The sequence below is a fragment of the Crocuta crocuta genome, unplaced genomic scaffold (genome assembly GCF_008692635.1).
Source record: "Crocuta crocuta isolate KB4526 unplaced genomic scaffold, BGI_CrCroc_1.0 scaffold60, whole genome shotgun sequence".
In the NCBI taxonomy this organism is placed as follows: domain Eukaryota; kingdom Metazoa; phylum Chordata; class Mammalia; order Carnivora; family Hyaenidae; genus Crocuta; species Crocuta crocuta.
The window spans coordinates 2079994-2098189 of NW_027527145.1; the positions used below are offsets into that span (position 1 = coordinate 2079994).

General features: G+C 37.8%; 1 protein-coding gene across 3 annotated transcripts in view; it reads right to left on the minus strand.

Annotated features, from left to right (window-relative positions):
* Window positions 1–15797: 15797 nt before the first annotated feature.
* Window positions 15798–18196, minus strand: part of COMMD6 (COMM domain containing 6) — a 19470-nt gene continuing 17071 nt past the window's right edge. For all 3 annotated transcript variants that reach the window (XM_077760971.1, XM_077761106.1, XM_077761040.1), the window contains 2 exons: window positions 17536–17688; window positions 15798–16008 (listed from right to left, as the gene is read on the minus strand). In XM_077760971.1, coding sequence (XP_077617097.1) covers window positions 15958–16008; window positions 17536–17688 — 204 coding nt within the window. In that variant the 3' untranslated portion in view covers window positions 15798–15957. The remainder of the gene's footprint in view (window positions 16009–17535; window positions 17689–18196) is intronic.

Genomic DNA, 18196 nt, shown 5'->3' on the forward strand with positions numbered 1-18196 from the left:
TGCTAGGGACACAGCACTGAGCAGGGAAGGGGCAGAGGAGAAAGACTCTGACTTGCTGGCTTCCTGGTTTGCATCTCCTGCTGGTATACCTCCTATGGGACAAGCCAGAGGAGCACAGGTGACATAGTTAAAGGACAGCATTCCAGGGCATAAGGCAAGGGAGAGAAGGGCAGACATATCCGATATGCAGATGTAGAATAACAACCACAGCATTTAAGATAAAGGAGAAGATTTAATAATATTTAAAAATCACGTCAGAAACCCATTAAGGATATGTGGCACTAGTCAAGAGGGAAGAAGGCCACATTCAATGTATATATACAAGTTCTGTCCCTTATACATATGAATTACTGGGGGCGCCTGGGTGGCTCAGCCAATTGGCTGTCCGACATTGGCTTAGGTCATGATCTCACGGGTTGTGAGTTCAAGCCCCACGTCAGGTGCTGACAGCTCAGAGCCTGGAGCCTGCTTCAGATTCTGTGTTCCCCTCTCTCTCTGCCCCTCCCCCTGCTTGCTCTCTCTCTCTCTGTCTCTCTCTCTTTCTCAAAAATTGATGAACATTTAAAAAATTTAAATATGAATCCCTGGAGAGTTTGCTGAGAAGAACAAAAAGAATCTTTTTGTGTGAGGGGCGCCTGGGTGGCTTAGTCGGTTAAGCGTCTGACTTTCGCTTAGGTCATGATCTCGCGGTTCGTGGGTTCGGGCCCCGCGTCGGGCTCTGTGCTGACTGCCAGCTCAGAGCCTGGAGCCTGTTTCAGTCTGTGACTCCCTCTCTCTCTGACCCTCCCCTGCTCATGCTGTCTTTCTCTCTCTCTCTCCTAGAAATAAATAAAAACATTTAAAAAAAAAAGAATCTTTTTGTGTGTGATAGTCTACTTTTTCATTACAAAAGGATTATCATCATCATCTTTGGAATGCAACATTAACTCAAGAAAATAGATACTGCAAAGTTTGTTTTTCATTTTCTTATGATAATGTGTTTATGCACTACGTCAATATTGCATGAAACTTCATTCTTGTAACAATTGACCCTACAGGCTACACTGTAAAATATATCCCGCATTGTGATGACTAAGATACTACTATAAACCTAATAACTCCCTTCTGTCACTCCACTGGTATTTAATTGGCGTGAAATAGATTATTAATCAGGGTTCATTAACAGATTTATTTTGGTCTTCCCCTTATAGAATTATTTAAACAAAACAGTCTGTGAGATTCCAGCAGCTTCATGTCAATACAATGTCAAATATCTTTCTTACATGATATGGATGATAATTACACTCTTAAAAGCTGATGACATCAACCATTGTGTGCTGCAAAGAGAAAGCAAGGTTGCCCAGGAAACACCGAGGAACATCAACATGTAAGGGAAATACAAACCAAAATGTAGTGTGCAAAAAGACTGAGAAGGATGAACCAGAGACATAGGGAGAATGTGGTATCAAGGTAACTCTGTGAAAGAAGTGGTCCACATTTTTAAATGCAGCATCCAGATCAAACCAAGTGAGAACTGAATTGGTTCCATTCAATTTAGCCACACTCTGGTTTTTGATGGTCTCAGCAAAAGCACTCTTACTAGAACCGTAAGAGCAGAAGCTAAAATGCCGTGAATTGAGAATGAATGAGACATGCCGACATGAAAACACTAAGTACGAACGGTGTTTTAAGGATATTTGGCTTTGCATTCTCAACAATAGCTAAAACATGGAAAGAGCCTAGTGTCCATCAACGGACGAATGGATCNAAAAAAATAAAAAGCAAAAAAAAAAAAAAAGGATGTTTGGCTTTGAAGAGAAGATAGGGTAGTCACTGAAGGAGGGGGCATGGGGAAAGGAGGGATTTTTTTTTCTTCTTTTTCAGCTGGGTTGGTTCAGTTGGTTTTTCAATGGGAGAGAGCGTTAGCATGGTTAAATGCCATTGGGACAGAGCCAGTAGAGTGAGAGAAGTTGAATCCACAAAAGAGAGAAGAGCTGATCAATGAATGGAGATCGTGTCTGTTACAAAGTGGGTGCTCAGTAAGTGTTTATTAAATAAATGAGTAAGTTCCTTGAAAAGGCAGGAAGGCATTCAATCCAGAAGCCAGGTCAAAGACTTATCTATAGACAAGAGGCAGGATATCTCTTCCATCATAACAGCAAACAAGAGGAAATAAGTGTAGATGCAGATCATTTGGTAGATGTGGTATGAAGAACTAGAGAAATTTCCATCAGTCTCTTGAGTGCCTAACTCTTGATTTCACCTCAGATCATAATCCCGGTCATGAAATCTAGCCCCATGTTGGACTCCATGCTGAATTTTCTCTCCCTCTGCCCCCTCCCCGACTCATGCATTCTCTCTCTCTAAAATAAACTAAAAAAAAAAAAAAANCTAATAGTTCATTACAGTGCTGAGACCTGCCTACCCAGATACTGACCCATCCATCAGGGCACACATCAGTCTTCAAAGGAGCAAACTAAGCATAAGGTGTAAGAAGTGGGGTACACCTACTTCATTGTCTACATAGTCCCTTCCGACAGAACTTGAGTCATCTTTGGGCAGAGAAACAAGGGCCCTAGAAACCTTCCCTTAAGCTCCTGGTTTAGCCCCCCAAGGGCTTAAACCCTCCATTCTTTCATGTGGAGATGGTGGAAAGGACTTCTCTCTCTAAGAAGAGATCCTGCTCAAAACCTACAGCACTATGACCTTGGTCCATGGCATCAACGATCAGGATACAGCACAGAAAACTGAACAGCCCCCTGAAAGAGAACATAGTCATAAGATGAGTGGTTTCGTTACACAATCAGAGGAACTGCCAAATCTGTGTAAGGATAAATATACAACCCAGCATGAAAATTGAACAGAAGATTAAGTAAACTATATGTTGACTTGTCATCATCACTAACCAGTAAACAATATGTATATAATGCATTTTTCCAATTTTAGGGAATTTTAAATCAGTTCTCCTCAAAATTTAGCTTCATAGAGAACTTGGCCAAAATAGTTGATTATCTAGTAGTGAGATTACTGAAGAGAAAATACTGAAAAAAGGTGGCCTAGAAAATTTATTTTTAAGCAAATGGGTTGAGGGACGAGATGAAAGAAACAAAAAATGAAGGCTGAGGAGTTAAAAAAAAAAAAAAACACTCCAAGAAGTAGTGGGATTTGCTCTAATATGTGTGGAATAGGCTGTTTAGATGAGGCAATATTTTTTATGGTTATGGCTCTAGATCTAGAGTAGAATTATTGATTAATAATCTCTGTTTGGGATCATTAAACTCTGTACATACCTTTTATTAAAATTCCACTTTTTTCTCAGCTACCCATTTTGATACTACATTTTAAAGTAATTCTCCTTCTATTAAAAAAAATAAAAATAAAAAAAATAAAAAAAGCAAACCATGAGAGACTCTTGAATGCTGACAAAAACTGAGGACTGATGGATNTAAAATAAAAATAAAAAATAAAGTTAATCTCCTTGGGACCCCTGGGTGGCTCAGTCGGTTAAGCTCCTGACTTCGGCTCAGGTCATGATCTTGCGGTTCATAAGTTTAAGCACCATGTCTGTGCTGACAGCTCAGAGCCTGGAGCCTGTTTCAGATTCTGTGTCTCCCTGTCTCTCTGCCTCTCCTTCACTCACACTCTGTGTGTCTCTCTCTCTTTCTCAAAAATAAACATTAAAATAAATAAGTAAAGTAATTCTCCTTTGTTAAGTGATCCATTGTTTTCCTCAAAAAAAACAAAAGCACTGAGAAGCAGATCTCTCAAAGAGATCTTCCTCTTCCTCTTCTCCTTTTCCTTCTTCTTCTTCTTCTTCTTCTTCCTCTTCTTGTTACTTTGCAATAACAACAGAAGGATTCCTGGAATGAGGGATGCTAGAAAATCTATCTTTTTGAACTCCCCCCATTATAAAAGTGTGGGAAAACTGATTTCACTTTCCAAACAAGCAGTAGAAAACAATTGCTGCCAAATTTCATGCAAAAAAACATTATAAGAAAAAAAGGAATAAGGAGCAGAAAAAAAATCCCCACACACTATGATGAAAACTCTTCAGAAAGACATGCCAACATATTGTGAAACTGTAAAATCTAATAATTCCAAATAGGCTAAAAAATTTTTTTAAAAACTATAAAAGCCATAAAAAAAAAAAAAACCCCACATAAATTAGCACTAGAAAGACTCAAAAACTCCAAAGCAAGAACCTGGGGTTATAAAGCGAGGACACCAAGATTCCTGCCAAGCTTCTTTCATCTGTCCCTTCAAAGATCATCTTGAGGTCATTCTTCTCTAGGCTAGCTTGGCCTGTGCCGTGGCCCTCAGCAGTATAGACGTGCGATAGCAGATTAAGCACGTGATAGCCTTATTGAACAGGAAGTCAACGAGAAAGCAGAAAGAAAAAAGGCAAAGGAAATGTAAAACATTAGAAAGTTGCAATCTTATGCAAACAAAAAGACTGAACATTGCCAAATATTATGAAAGGGGGCAATGCAGATTGTGCAGTAGGAGGAAATTTAAATGTCCAACTTGAATCAAGAAAATTTAAAAGTCCTCTGAGCCAGAAATGACCTTATTACAGACCTAAGCGAAGTGAAACAGATGCTCACTAAGGTGGTAAAAGGTGTGATCAGGCATTGAGTGCTGGACGCGCTGGTCCTCAAGGGTTTATACCAGTTGCTATAGCTTCTGATGACTGTTCACTGCAGGAATCAGGATCTCCTTCCAGTCGAGGCTGAAGTGTAAAAAAAATGATCCCTATAGACAGAACTGCCACCAGAAAGATGCTGAGGTCTAAACTGATCAGGAGGCCTAAGTGACTAAATAGCTGGCAGTGTTGAAATCCATGATGAGGTCACAAAATCAAGGTTTCCAAAACCCTGAAAAGCCAGCTGGATCTCTTAGGTTCAGGAATGATGCCAGAAATACGGTGAGCCCTGTTTGGCATGAATAGCAACAGAAAGGTTTTGGATTGAGCCTTTGGGAGGTGGGGTTTCTCCACTGCATATGACTATAATAATAATAAATCATCTGATATTTGAAAACACAGGATTTTCTATGTCACTTCCTTTTTGGTGTTCTGATATAGTTGTCTATTCATTAGTGGAATACCTCTTCCATAGCAATTGCCTTTGTTCAGTCACCAACACGGGGAGAAAATGCCCTTGAATAAACAGGAACATGCTTCCGATTCTAGAAGCAATGCAACTTTCAGGGGTTTTGAGCATGAGGTAGAGGGGATCAGACAGTGGTTGTATGACTTTCATCCAGTGTTCTGCCCTTTCTCTCCTTCCAGAGATCTAATTCAGAGAATTTTACATGAGACAGATCAGGGACTAGACTGAGTCCCCTCGGTCCTGGCCACAAACTCGAGTGTTCCTGGATAGCTGAAGTCCTATGCCTGCTGAGTAGCACGTTTGCAGAAGCGCAGAGCAGGATACTCACCAAAGAAGGGATTCCACTAGGAGGACTGGCAAGTACCCAACCAAACCAGTCTGCGGGAGGGCAGACTCCAGCGCCGACCTTTCACCTGTTTGTTCCCTCATTACAACACTAAAAATCACACCCAGAGGTGGGGATTTAACATGCTAATGAGACGTGTGGTACATGATGAAGCATGTACATGTTTGGTCCACTGTACCTGCATGCCGATCTTCCTGTATCTCCCCACCCCTACATGCTTAGATGTCACTCCTTTTCCACCTCAGTCTCTTTAAAACCTCGCCTCAGCCTTTGTTCAGAGAGCCAGCATGTAGGACTCTTTCCTTTGTGCTATCTCCCTTGCAGGGGTGCATAAGCTCCAATGAAAGCCTTGTCTGGAAATTCCAGCTTGGACCATAGTAAAATTTCTATTGCCTCGGAGAGCCCAAGGTCCTGAGTGGGGACGTAAGTACCTTTAAGTCTCTGCTCTTTTGATTTAGAATGCATGTGGCAAGCATCCATTGTAGCAGTAGTGGCTTCACGGTTATTTGGGCCTAGTACTTTTTCTCAGAAGTAAATGTGAAACAAAAAGGTTTATGTAAGAAGAAAAATGAAAGAACTCGGGACATAACTAAGGATTTTTTTAAGGAGAATTAACAAGAAGGAAGGAAAGCAAGAACATAGAAAAGCAATGTATTAACAGAAATAGAACTATAAGAGGAAGAAAATGTTAAAAATCAAATAGAAATGAAGAGTTGAAAAGGATTTGAGAGAAAGTAACAGATAAAGAAGACAACGAAAATTCCTACATATGTATGCCAGAAGTACCCAAGGAAGAGAACCAGAGCAACAGAACAGATGTAAAAAAAAAAAAAAAAGAAAGAAAGAAAAGTAAAATTTCCTGACCAAACCACAACAAAACAAACAAAACCTTTGAAAATATATTGAAAAGCAAAGCATCTGCCTGAAAAAACTGACTGAAAAATGGCCAACATCAAGTATTATTCTAGTAAGACTAATGAATTTTAAATATTTATGTATTTTCAGAGAGAGAGAGAGAAAGCACACACACCAACAGGGGAGGGACAGAGAGACAGAGAGGTAGAGAGAAAGAATCCCAAGCAGGCTCCGCACTGTCAGCGAAGAGTCTGACATGGGGCTCAATCCCACAAACTGTGAGATCATTACCTGAGCCCAAATCAAGTCAGATGCTCAACTGACTGAACCACCCATGCACCCCACTAATGAATTTTAAAGAATAACTTTAAGTACTCTTTGTATCAAGGAAAAAAAAACCCAAGAAACAAAAATGCAATCACTTATAAGAGAAATGGTATAAATTGCCAGGTCTTTCTGCCTCAACCCTTCATGTGTTAAAGATAGTACAGTGATATATTTAACACACTCAAGGCAAGAAAATGTGAAATCAGGGTTCTGTACCATGCAAAATTACATTCAAGTATAAAGACCATAAACAAATTATTATGAAAATTTGTGAACTAAAGAAATATTGTTTCCATGCCCCTTCCTAAGATACCTACCAGAGAGTAAGCTTCCAACAACCAAAATGACTAGACAGACATCAACATCAGGACTGGTGGGAAGCATTACATATATATTGACTTATGGAACTAAGACAAAATGATGGATAGATATAAAGGACAGGATATAATATGTTATTGGTCACATGCCCTAATAAGGTGAAAGCACAGTTATCAGACATAGGAGGAGGGGGTGTGAAATGGGGAGAACATATGCCAAGTAGAGCAGGCAAGCTGACTGCCTTCTAGTTATACCTGGAAATAAGAGGACATTACTTCACATCAGATGCTGGGAGAGAGGAAGAGGAGGAATGAAGAAGTGGTCCTCCAGTTTTGATTATTTCTCATATTAGAGAACAAATAGAAAATTACTGAGGGTATGATATAATGATATTACTATACAAGCAGCCATCCAAGCAAAAACACAAATTTTATCAGTAAAAGAAAAGCCGAGAGAGAGGGGGATGGAAGGAGAGAGGAAACAAAGATTATTTGTATAAAGCACTTAATATGTATCTATTAATATAATATAAAGATAATATGGCAGTATGAGAGCCCTTGCCAGGGCAATTAGGCAAGAAATAGAAATGAAAGTCAACAAAAATTGGAAGGAAAGAATTAAAACTGTTATTATTTGCAGATGAAATAATATTATATAGAGAAAATTCTAAAGACTCCATCAAGAAACTATTAGAACTAATAAAATAATTCAGTAAAGTTGCAGGATACAAAAGTAATATACAAAACTCTGTTGCATTTTTATGCACTAATAATGAACTATCAGAAAGAGAAATTAAGAAAACAATCTCATCTGCAGTTGCATCAAGAAAAGAATCAAATGCCTGGGGATAAATTTAACCAAGAAAGTGATAGACTTATACACTGAAAAATATAAGACATTCATGAAAGAAGTTGAAGAAGTCACAAGTTAAGTGGAAAGATATTTCATGCTTATGGATTAGAATACTTAATATTATTAAAATGTAATACTAACCAAAGCATCTACAGATTAAATGCAATTTTTTATCAAAATTCCAACAGTATTTTTCACAGAAATAGAACAAATCATACTAAAGTCTGGTATGGAACCACAGAAGACCCTGAACAGTCAAAACAATCTTGAGAAAGAACAAAGTTGGAGGCATCACACCCCTTGATTTCAAACTACTACAAAGCTATAGTAATCAAAGCAGTGCAATATTAGCATAAAAACAGACACGGAGATCAATGGAACCGAATAGGGACTGCAGAAATAAACCCACACCTGTAATGGTCAGTTAACAAAGGAGGCAAAAATATAAAATGGGAAAGGGACAATCTCTTCAATACATGGTGCTGGGGAAACTGGACAGCCACACAAACAAGAATAAACCTGGACCAGTATCTTACACCATTGACAAAAATGAACTCATAATGGACTAAAGATTTAAACCTAAGGCCCGTAACCATAAACCTAACAGTCCTGGAAGAAAACATAGATGGTAAGCTTCTGCAGTTCTTTTCTTGATAGTAACAGTTTTTTAATGGCACATCTTAAATATTCCTTTGCCCTTTCACCCTGGCACAGGAATGTGAAATACAATAAGACATGTGAGCGCTTTTCTTTCCTCAGTGTTCTTCATATGCTGAAATAGTAACTAGCCAAAGATTAATAGCTACTTTCTTCTAGGGCACTTGTAATTCAAAAGAACATAAATCAAAATCAAGTTAATCAAGCTATGCAGTCCATTATATTTATAGTATTTCTTTGTGCTATGAAGTGGTGGTTAAATCCACAGCTGGAATATCCTTCTTTGATGTAAAGGCCGTGGTAGAATCACAATACTTGTTTGAGAATGACACAAGAAGTTATAAAATACCATTTAACCTATTTCACACATGTTTGTTACTCAAATTCAAAAATGAAATATTTAAATTCTGAGGTTCTTGATCAGTGAAGTCTTAATCAGTGTAGTATATAGGCTAAATTTACACTAGAATCATTCAGTACTTGAAAACTAATAAAATTAATATCAACGAACCAGCACTAAAGCAGATAGATTTTTTTCTTTAGGCAATATATAAGAAGCTATATAGTTACCTCCAGAGTGTTTAGAGAAGTTTAATTATCTGGGCGTGGAAAAAAGTTAACATAGCAGGCCTAACTGCTTGTACTTTAAAAATCCTCCTTGGGATGCCTGGGTGGCTTAGCAGGTTAAGTATCAGACTTGCGCTCAGGTCATGATCTCATGGTTCCTGAGTTTGAGCCCTGCATCAGGCTCTCTGCTGACAGCTCAGAGCCTGGAGACTGCTTCAGGTTCTGCCTTCCTCTCTCTCTCTGCCTCTTCCCTGCTCGCACTCTGTCTCTCTCTCTCTCTCTCAAAAATAAAAAAATAAAAACATTTGAAAAATTAAAAATCCTCCTTACAAGGTTGGCCCTTAGCTGGCATCTGGGACATGGATTTCAGGAAGCTTCTGACCACTAACTGGTGGACCACTAACTGGTACGAGTGGCTCAGTGTCTAAACTGTTTGTACAAACAAGTCCATTTTTGCCTTTCTTCTCAGAGATTAAAATTTAGGTATGTGCCAGACAGGGGTAATATGATCAGACACGGATAAAAACCCTGAGTGTTCAGTCTCTAATGAGTTTCCCTGATTGGCAACATTTCCCACAATTTGTCTCAACTTGTTGCTTGAGGAATTAAGCACATCCTGTGTCACTCCACTGGAAAGGGAATCTTGAAGTTTACATCTAGTTTACTTAGCCCCATGTCCCTTTTCTCTTTGCTGGTTATGCTCTGTATCTTTTCACTATAATAAATCAGAGCCACGCCTATGACTACATGCTGAGTCCTGAGAGTGCACCTAATGAATTACCAAAATTCAGGAAGGTTTTGAGGACTCCCAACGCAATCCCCTAATCTGCTTTTACAAGAACCATTCAATTTGAGGATTAGTTGTGTACCTTGACATAGTAAATGACTTCAACAAGCATTACTAATGAAAATGTAGGGATTCCCTAACCACTACAAATCAAGAAGTCTACACAATCGGTTGTAATTGTAATTTATGAGTTAGGTTACAGTGGTGTCACCAATGTTATGAATCATTGGTAAGAAATTATCTTTCAACTGTTGTCAAGATGTTATCTAAGATGTGACATCCTGACTCATTCTAGAGTGCACTCTGTATTAGGTGGGAGCCCTGGGCAAAATTCAGATCTCTTTTGACTAAATTATGGTTACCTTGAACTATATGTTTTGCTTTTACATTGTCGTGACTCTAATGAGTGGTTGAGGGTTTGTTTGTTTTTTAAACTTTAGAAAACTAATAGTCAAATTGCAATGCAGTCTAAATCACTGTACAAGATGGTATCTTATACGTGTTTCTCCACCCTAAACTCAGCTATACTGTTGTTCTGACTTGCATTTTTTAAAGTGTGTTTATTTAGAGAGAGAGAGAGAGACAGTGCAAGGGGGGTGGGTGAGGGGCAGAAAGAGAGAGAGAGGGAGAGAGAATCCCAAGCAGTCTCTACACTGCCAGTGCAGAGCCCAACACAGGGCTTGAACCCACAAATCATGAGATCATGACCTGAGCTGAAACCAAGAGTCAGATGCTTAATTGACTGAGCCACCCAGGCACCCCTGTTTCCTGACTTGTATTTTTAATGTGACCTAAATTCCTCAGTATTTTTCTAACCCTTACTGTTTGTATTACTGCCAGACATTTCAAAACTTTTCAGATGAGCCATGCAGGAAGGAACTTTCCAGATAAGCCATACAGGAAGGAAGAAAAGGAGTACTGAATCTGTAAAACATCCAAAGAAAGATTAGTGGAAAAAAACGGCAAGCAGTTAATACTGGAAAATGGGAACCAAAGACACAAAATTCTAAGTGATTAAACACTTTTAAAATCAAGGCAGCATGTTGGAAGTTTCATTTCCTTTAAATAAATGTGACTATTTTACCTTCTTTCCTCATAAATCAGATACTTATGCTAAATCATCTCAGTAGCAGAATATCTGAAAACACTTGGGTTTTGCTTGATGAGCTCAAGGGCAATCAACGGCAACATATTCCAACTTAAGAATAAGTTTTCTTTTTCCCAAAAGTTTACATTTAAGAGCAAGTGTTTGAAACTTGAAACACATTTTCCCACAGAAATGTTATTATAAACAGTGGTTAATTCCCAGGCCATCCCAGTGAACTCATTAAACTCATAGAGAACAAAAGTAGACGTTTGCAATGAAAATAGTGTAAAACTGTATTATGAAAAAAAAAACTTGCCTTTTAAATTCAAAAATTAAATTTAAACATACAATTTAAATTGAAAGTTGTGTAACCAATGTTACACAGTGAGCACTTTGGGCCTCTGCATATCCTTAAACATCACTAATGGGGAGGGAGAAGTGGAAGGTTTTGAACTCAGGTGAGTGGGACCTGAAGAAACCCAATGCAGAGTCTGGAAAGCAAGTATGTTGTATTTACCCAGACTTAGGTGGGGGCGGTTTCTACTCAGATTTCTGGGAGTACAATGATATTGGTAGGTGATAGGAGAGTAAAAGGAATGGAAAGGGGATTTGGGCTTCTCAGAATCCTAGAATCATTAATGTACAAATATCTAGAGCAGGGGTAATAGGGAATATCTTGGGGCCGCTGGTAAGTATGAATGACCAGGGGCTAACTCTTCAAACAGATAGGACCTAAGTACCCAGGTGGTAGCCATTGGCAGTGGACCCAGGCCTCCCTAGCAGACCCTAGGAGACCTGTGAAAAGGCCGACGGTGTGAAGGAGACATGAATGGCCAACATGGAAGATCAGAAGAAGAGACAAAGTTATACCTGTGTGTCACCAGCCAAGATGCTCACCATTTCTAAAGCATGGCTAGACCTGTGTTTGATGTATTAGGTTTGTCTATCCTGGTTTGCGGGGGCACTTCAGAAGCAATCCTCCTTCGATACACTATACATTTGTTAAAGTAAGTATTATACCATGAAAAGAATTGTAAGAGCTTTTCACAAGCATATTTAAAACAAATATCTTTAAAAATCCTATATTTTCAGGGCACGTGGGTGACTCAGTCAGCTAAGTGTCTGACTCTTGATTTTGGTTCAGGTCATGATTTCATAGTTCAGGAGTTCAAGTCCTGCATCAGGCTCTGTGCATACAGCATAGAGCCTGTTTGGGATTCTGTGTCTCCCTCTTCTCCCCCCACACCTCTCTCAAAAATAAATAAAACATTTTCTTAAAAATCCTATGTTTTCAAGTACTTTAAAAAATGTTTATGTTTATTTTTAACAGAGAGAGAGAGACTGAGCATGAGTCGGGGGAAAGGCAGAGAGAGAGGGAGACAGAGTATCCAAAGAAGGCTCCAGGCTCTGAGCTGTCAGCACAGAGCCCAACATGGGGCTTGACCTCATGAACCACAATATCATGACCTGAGCCCAAGTCGGACATTTAACTAACTAAGCCACCCAGGTGCCCCTCAAGAATTTTTGTTAAGCCCTACTTATTTATCATGAACCATGAACTTAAAGAAAATAAAAATTTTAACCTGCTCTTCCTCCCCCTCCCCAGACACCCTCTCCACTAATGCTTACAAGCTGGTAGACATCCCTCTGTACACTTGTAATTTTCCACAAAGTATCCAAATACATATGAATGCAATTTTGTACCATTTTATAAGACCTAACAGTATGCACTGATAATATCTCAGAGGCAAATCTTAGTAGATGTATGATATGCTATAGCAGAATAACCATTTATTGACAGGTATTCACTCTTTTCCTTTGTTTTGCATTTTTGCCACTGGAAATACTACAATAAAAATCTTCATACATATATCTTCTGTTATTCAAGTTTATGCTCACTTACATTACAACAAACACTGCAAATATCTCACCAGCTTATGACAATAAAAGTTGGTTTCTAGTTCCCACCACTGTCCAATGCANATGCTATAGCAGAATAACCATTCATTTATTGACAGGTATTCACTCTTTTCCTTTGTTTTGCATTTTTGCCACTGGAAATACTACAATAAAAATCTTCATACATATATCTTCTGTTATTCAAGTTTATGCTCACTTACATTACAACAAACACTGCAAATATCTCACCAGCTTATGACAATAAAAGTTGGTTTCTAGTTCCCACCACTGTCCAATGCAAGGTGGGCTGTTATTACAAGGCATTTGCCTCCAGTAGTGACCCAGGGATCCATCTTACAGTTTTGCTATCTTAGAGTCCTTCGTTTCCAGCAGCAAGGATGTGAGAGAACTTGGAAGAGAAGGATTTTCTTTAACTAAAATTCTTTGAGTGTATTTGACACACAAGGTTACATTAGTTTCAGGTGTACAACATAGTGACTTCACAAGTCTGAATGCTAGGTCATGCTCACAAGTGGAGCCACCGTCTGTCACCATACAATATCACTGACTTTATTCCCTATGTTGTGCCTTTTATTACTGTGACTTAATCATTGTGTAACTAGAAGCCTTCCACTTACTTACCTTTCCCCATTTTGCCCATCCCCACCTCACCTTTTCTCTGGCAGCCATCAGATTGTTTCCTGTATTTACAAGTCTGATTCTGCAGTTTGTTTCTTCATTTGTTGTGCTTTTAGATTTCACACGAGTGAAATCATAGATTTGTCTTTTTCGGTCTTATTTCACTTAGCAGAGTACTCTCTAGGTCCATCCATGTTGTCACAAATGGCACAATTTCCTATTTTATGGCTGCATATTTGTGTACACACATACACACACACACACACACACACACACCTTTATCCATTTGTCTACTGACAGACACTTGGGTTGCTCCCATATTTTGACTATTGTAAATCATGCTGCAATAAACAGAGGGGTGCATATATCTTTTCAAATTAGTGTTTTCATTTTCTTTAGGTAAATACCCAGTAGTAGAGTTATTGGATCACATCATGTTCCTATCTTAAATTTTTTGAGGAATTTCCATGGTGTCATCCCAATTTGCATTCCTACCAATGGTGCATGGGAGTTCTTTCTCCGCATCTTCATCACTTGTTATTTTTTGTCTTTTTGATGTTAGTCATTCTGACGTGTAATATTTGTGATTCTGATTTGTGTTTCCTGAAGATTAGTGATTTTGAGCATTTTTTCATATGTCTGTTGGCCAGAAGATGAGAATGATTTATGACAAGAACTGGATGTGGCTTAGGATGCTTCTGTCCAGATTCCATTGGCTACAACCCAATCGTGAGATCCTTACCTAACTGCAAAGGGAAGCTGGAAAATGCAGTCTGCCTGTGGGTGCAAGCAGAGGAAATGGATGAGCATTCAACCATTTTTGCCAAATATCTCTACATACTCCTAGCTTTATTTCAAAGGGTTTATTTCTGGACTGACATTTCTGGACTATAAAATTTCTATATTGTCTGTATGGTCATTTTGCAAAAGGACCATAATAACTCCTATTTCTGTCAGCCGAATAAAAACACTCAGCACCATTCTTGCTGTTCTAAATCTCCCCTCTTTAAGTGCTAAAAGACTAGAAACTGAATTGACCCGCTTCTTATGTTAACAGGGTCCTGGTTTAACTTCCACCAAAGAGAGGCATTCTCACTGCAAAATTAGGAAGGGCAAAGAAAGCTAGCAGCCTTTATTTCTTGGATATGTGACAGCAGAAATGTGGCACTTACTGTGGCTTCCAGGTAATGTCCTACATTGTGCAGAGATTATTGGCAATGGTTTTCCCTGAAATTCCTGCACCCCTGGGTTTCTAGAAGCCAAAAGGAATTTCCACTGACTTGTTTCCTCAGTCTGACAGTTTAGGGAGCATCTATCTCATTTCCTATATAATAGCTCTTCCTACTTGAAATATTTAAAGTAATTTCTTCTTGGGGCGCCTGGGTGGCTTAGTCGGTTAAGCGTCCGNCCTAGAAATAAATAAAAACATTAAAAAAAAAAAAAAGTAATTTCTTCTCCAGACCAAGTAACTTAAACATCAAACCAGCATGTCATTTGTCTTTAATGACCTTTTTTCCCCACATATAATTGTTTAATTCTTATATTTTAAATATACCTATGTTGTATGTTATAGTTGCAGAGTTGCTTACCTTAGTTAACATAAATATTCTGTAACACCTCTAATTTTCATATTTTAAAGTCATTTAATCCATCTGGAATTTACTTTGGTCTATGTTGTGACTGCTAGTATAATTTATTAAATAAATCACATTTTCCCATCCAGCTGAAACACCATCCATGTCCCAAATGTCTTGATCTATTTCTAGGTCACCTAGTTTATTCTAATGGCCTATTTGCTTATTTCTAAGCAATGCCATACAGTGTCAATTGCTTTGGCTTTATGAAATATTTTCAAAACTGGTTTACAAATTTAAATTCAACAGAAATCATCTAACACAGTAATTTGTGCTACCAGGTTAACTCAGTTATATAGAGAGCTCAAAATAAAATTTATTTTTCTATCTCTGAGCATGTATTTGAACTTAATACAAATGTTAATGACAGAAATGACTGTTTTAAGGCAGCAGTGGTCAGTCCTAACTTGATCTAAATGCCTGAGAAGGAGCAGCCTCACTTTCTCACGATTGGTGTTATTATAAGTGAAGGTTGAAAAATTGAATTTGTAATGTTATAATAAATACTACCTTTTTAAAAACTTACATATATTTTATATATAGGTCTCCATAAAAGATTTTATTATTAATAAAATTTAAAACTATTGGTCTAATACATAAACTTGTGTTGCCTTCAAAATCAATCATTCAACTCTGAGTTTTAATTGAGATACAGTTTACAAAACAGAGTTCGCCCTTTGAAGTGTTTGATTGAGTAGCTTTTAGTACATTCACAAAGTTTTGCATTGATCACCACTAATTCCTGTCTGTATGATTTTTTTATTATTAAAAAAATGTAAAAACAAAAGTACAATTTTCATTCAATAAATATCATTTGATCCATATACAGTTTTGTTACAGAAAGTGCAGCCCATAATTTTAGAATAATAGCCATAATTTATCAAGCAAGTCATCAGTTTTCACACAGTTTCAATAACTGCAGCAATTTCCTTGAACTGTCTGTAGAAATTCTGCAGAGAAAAAGGAAAAATATATTAACTTGGCTTTTAGGGGATAGGTAAGTCATTCTTTTACTTATATCTGACCACTAGGGCCTACAGGCCATATTGAGTTTGTATATTAATGTTTATATCACTATTATTATTAGAAAATTATAAAGAACAGATGCAATTTGGTACAAGCAAATATACTATTGTAGAGTTGGATAATTAGCTCATGATTAAACTTTTTAGAGGGGTGCCTGGGAGGCTCAGTCAGTTTAGTGTTAGACTCTTTATTTTTAGCTGAGGTCATGCTCTTAGGGTCATGAGATTGAGCCCTGCATTGGGCTCCATGCTGGGTAAGGAGGCTGTTTAAGATTCTCTCTCTCTCCCTCCACAATTCATGCTCTCTCTAAAAAAAAAATAATAATAAATAATAAAAATAAATTAAAATGCAAAAGAAAATTCTTTTGAGATTATACCAGAAAGGGTTATTAAATACCCAACCCTGTACTAGGCAATGAAAATAAAAGGAAAAATGACACTTTGGGGGACACCTGGCTGGCTCAGTCAATACAACATACAGCTCTTGATCTCGGGGTTATGAGTCTGAGCCCCATGCTGGGTGTAGACATTATTTAAAAATAAAATCTTTAAGTAAAAATGAGAGTTTGGTTTACAGGCTTCAAACCACTTTAAATCTAATGAAAGACTACATTTCAAAACGATAGGAGCTGTTTAGTTACAATAAGAGAAACCCAACAATGACAATGGTTTAAATGGTAGAAGCAAATTTCTCTGCCATTTAAAAATTAAGCTGGTATGGTTGTTCTGTAAAAGTCATCTTTCTTTTCCATCCCCAATACAATAAGAGAGGGAGCAAGTAAATTCTCTTTTCCTTTCTTCTCTATCTGCCAGGAAGCTAGGAGGCAAATTTGAAACTTAACTTCAGCAATTAGGATACTCCCTAATGACTTACATATTTGCATTTTCCTTCTTATTTGGTCTATTTTACTACTTAAGAGTGTGTATATACATATATACATACATATATGTAATTTTAATTTACATGTAAACTCATGGAAAGAAGTTAGATGTCACTTTTTTTAAAGTTTATTTATTTTGAGAGAGAGAGAGAGCAGGAGAGAATGCAAGTGGGGAAGGGGCAGAGGGAGAGGGAGAAAGAGAATCCCAAGCATGTGCGGAGCCTATTTCAAAGATAAGATCCATTATTTTATCATTTTCGAACTTAAGTCTAAAAAGAATAAGAACAAAACAGTTAAATGCAAAATAAATATCTTGCCAGAGAAGATGAAAATTTCCTAAATATATTCACAGGGGAGTACTATGAAAGTGATCAAATGTGACAGTACACAAAAGTACTGAAATTTATCAAATTCCCAGAGAAAACAAATTTAGATCTTTTATGTGTACTAATAAATACACATCAAAAGAACTGCAAATAAAAACAATTAAAATTTTCCCTTAAGAAGGATTTCATGTTCAAGTAGCAATTACAGAACCATAAACTACAATTGAATGAGTGAAATCACAAACCTGAAACTGTGGAATTGTCATTTCAAAGGATTTATTCTTCACTTGGCCTGAATGATCTGCCACTTTGAGCAACACTGCAACGTAAGGATACTTAAGAGATCTGCAACTGTCTGAGCTCACCGCCATCCCCAGTTTCCACTGAAAATCTACAAGCTGTAATGAAACATTACAAAACAATTCATTGGTAATCACAATGCCACGAATGCAGATATTCAATTTTACTGGGCTCACATTGAACTTTCAGTTCAGTGCTGGTCAGAGTAAAAGAAAATATCTTCATTTAATACTGTTATGGGAACAATAATCAAATGAAAATGGAAAGAAGCAATAATGGATATAAAGAGCTGGAAAACAATACTGTCAGAATTACAAGAATAGGGGCGCCTGGGTGGCTTAGTTGGTTAAGCGTCTGACTTTCACTTAGGTCATGATCTCGCGGTTCGTGGGTTCGAGCCCCGCGTCGGGCTCTGTGCTGACTGCCAGCTCAGAGCCTGGAGCCTGTTTCAGTCTGTGACTCCCTCTCTCTCTGACCCTCCCCTGCTCACGCTGTCTCTCTCTCTCTCTCCTAGAAATAAATAACAAATATTTAAAAAAAAAGAATTACAAGAATAAACACACACACACACACACACACACACACACACACACACACACACACACA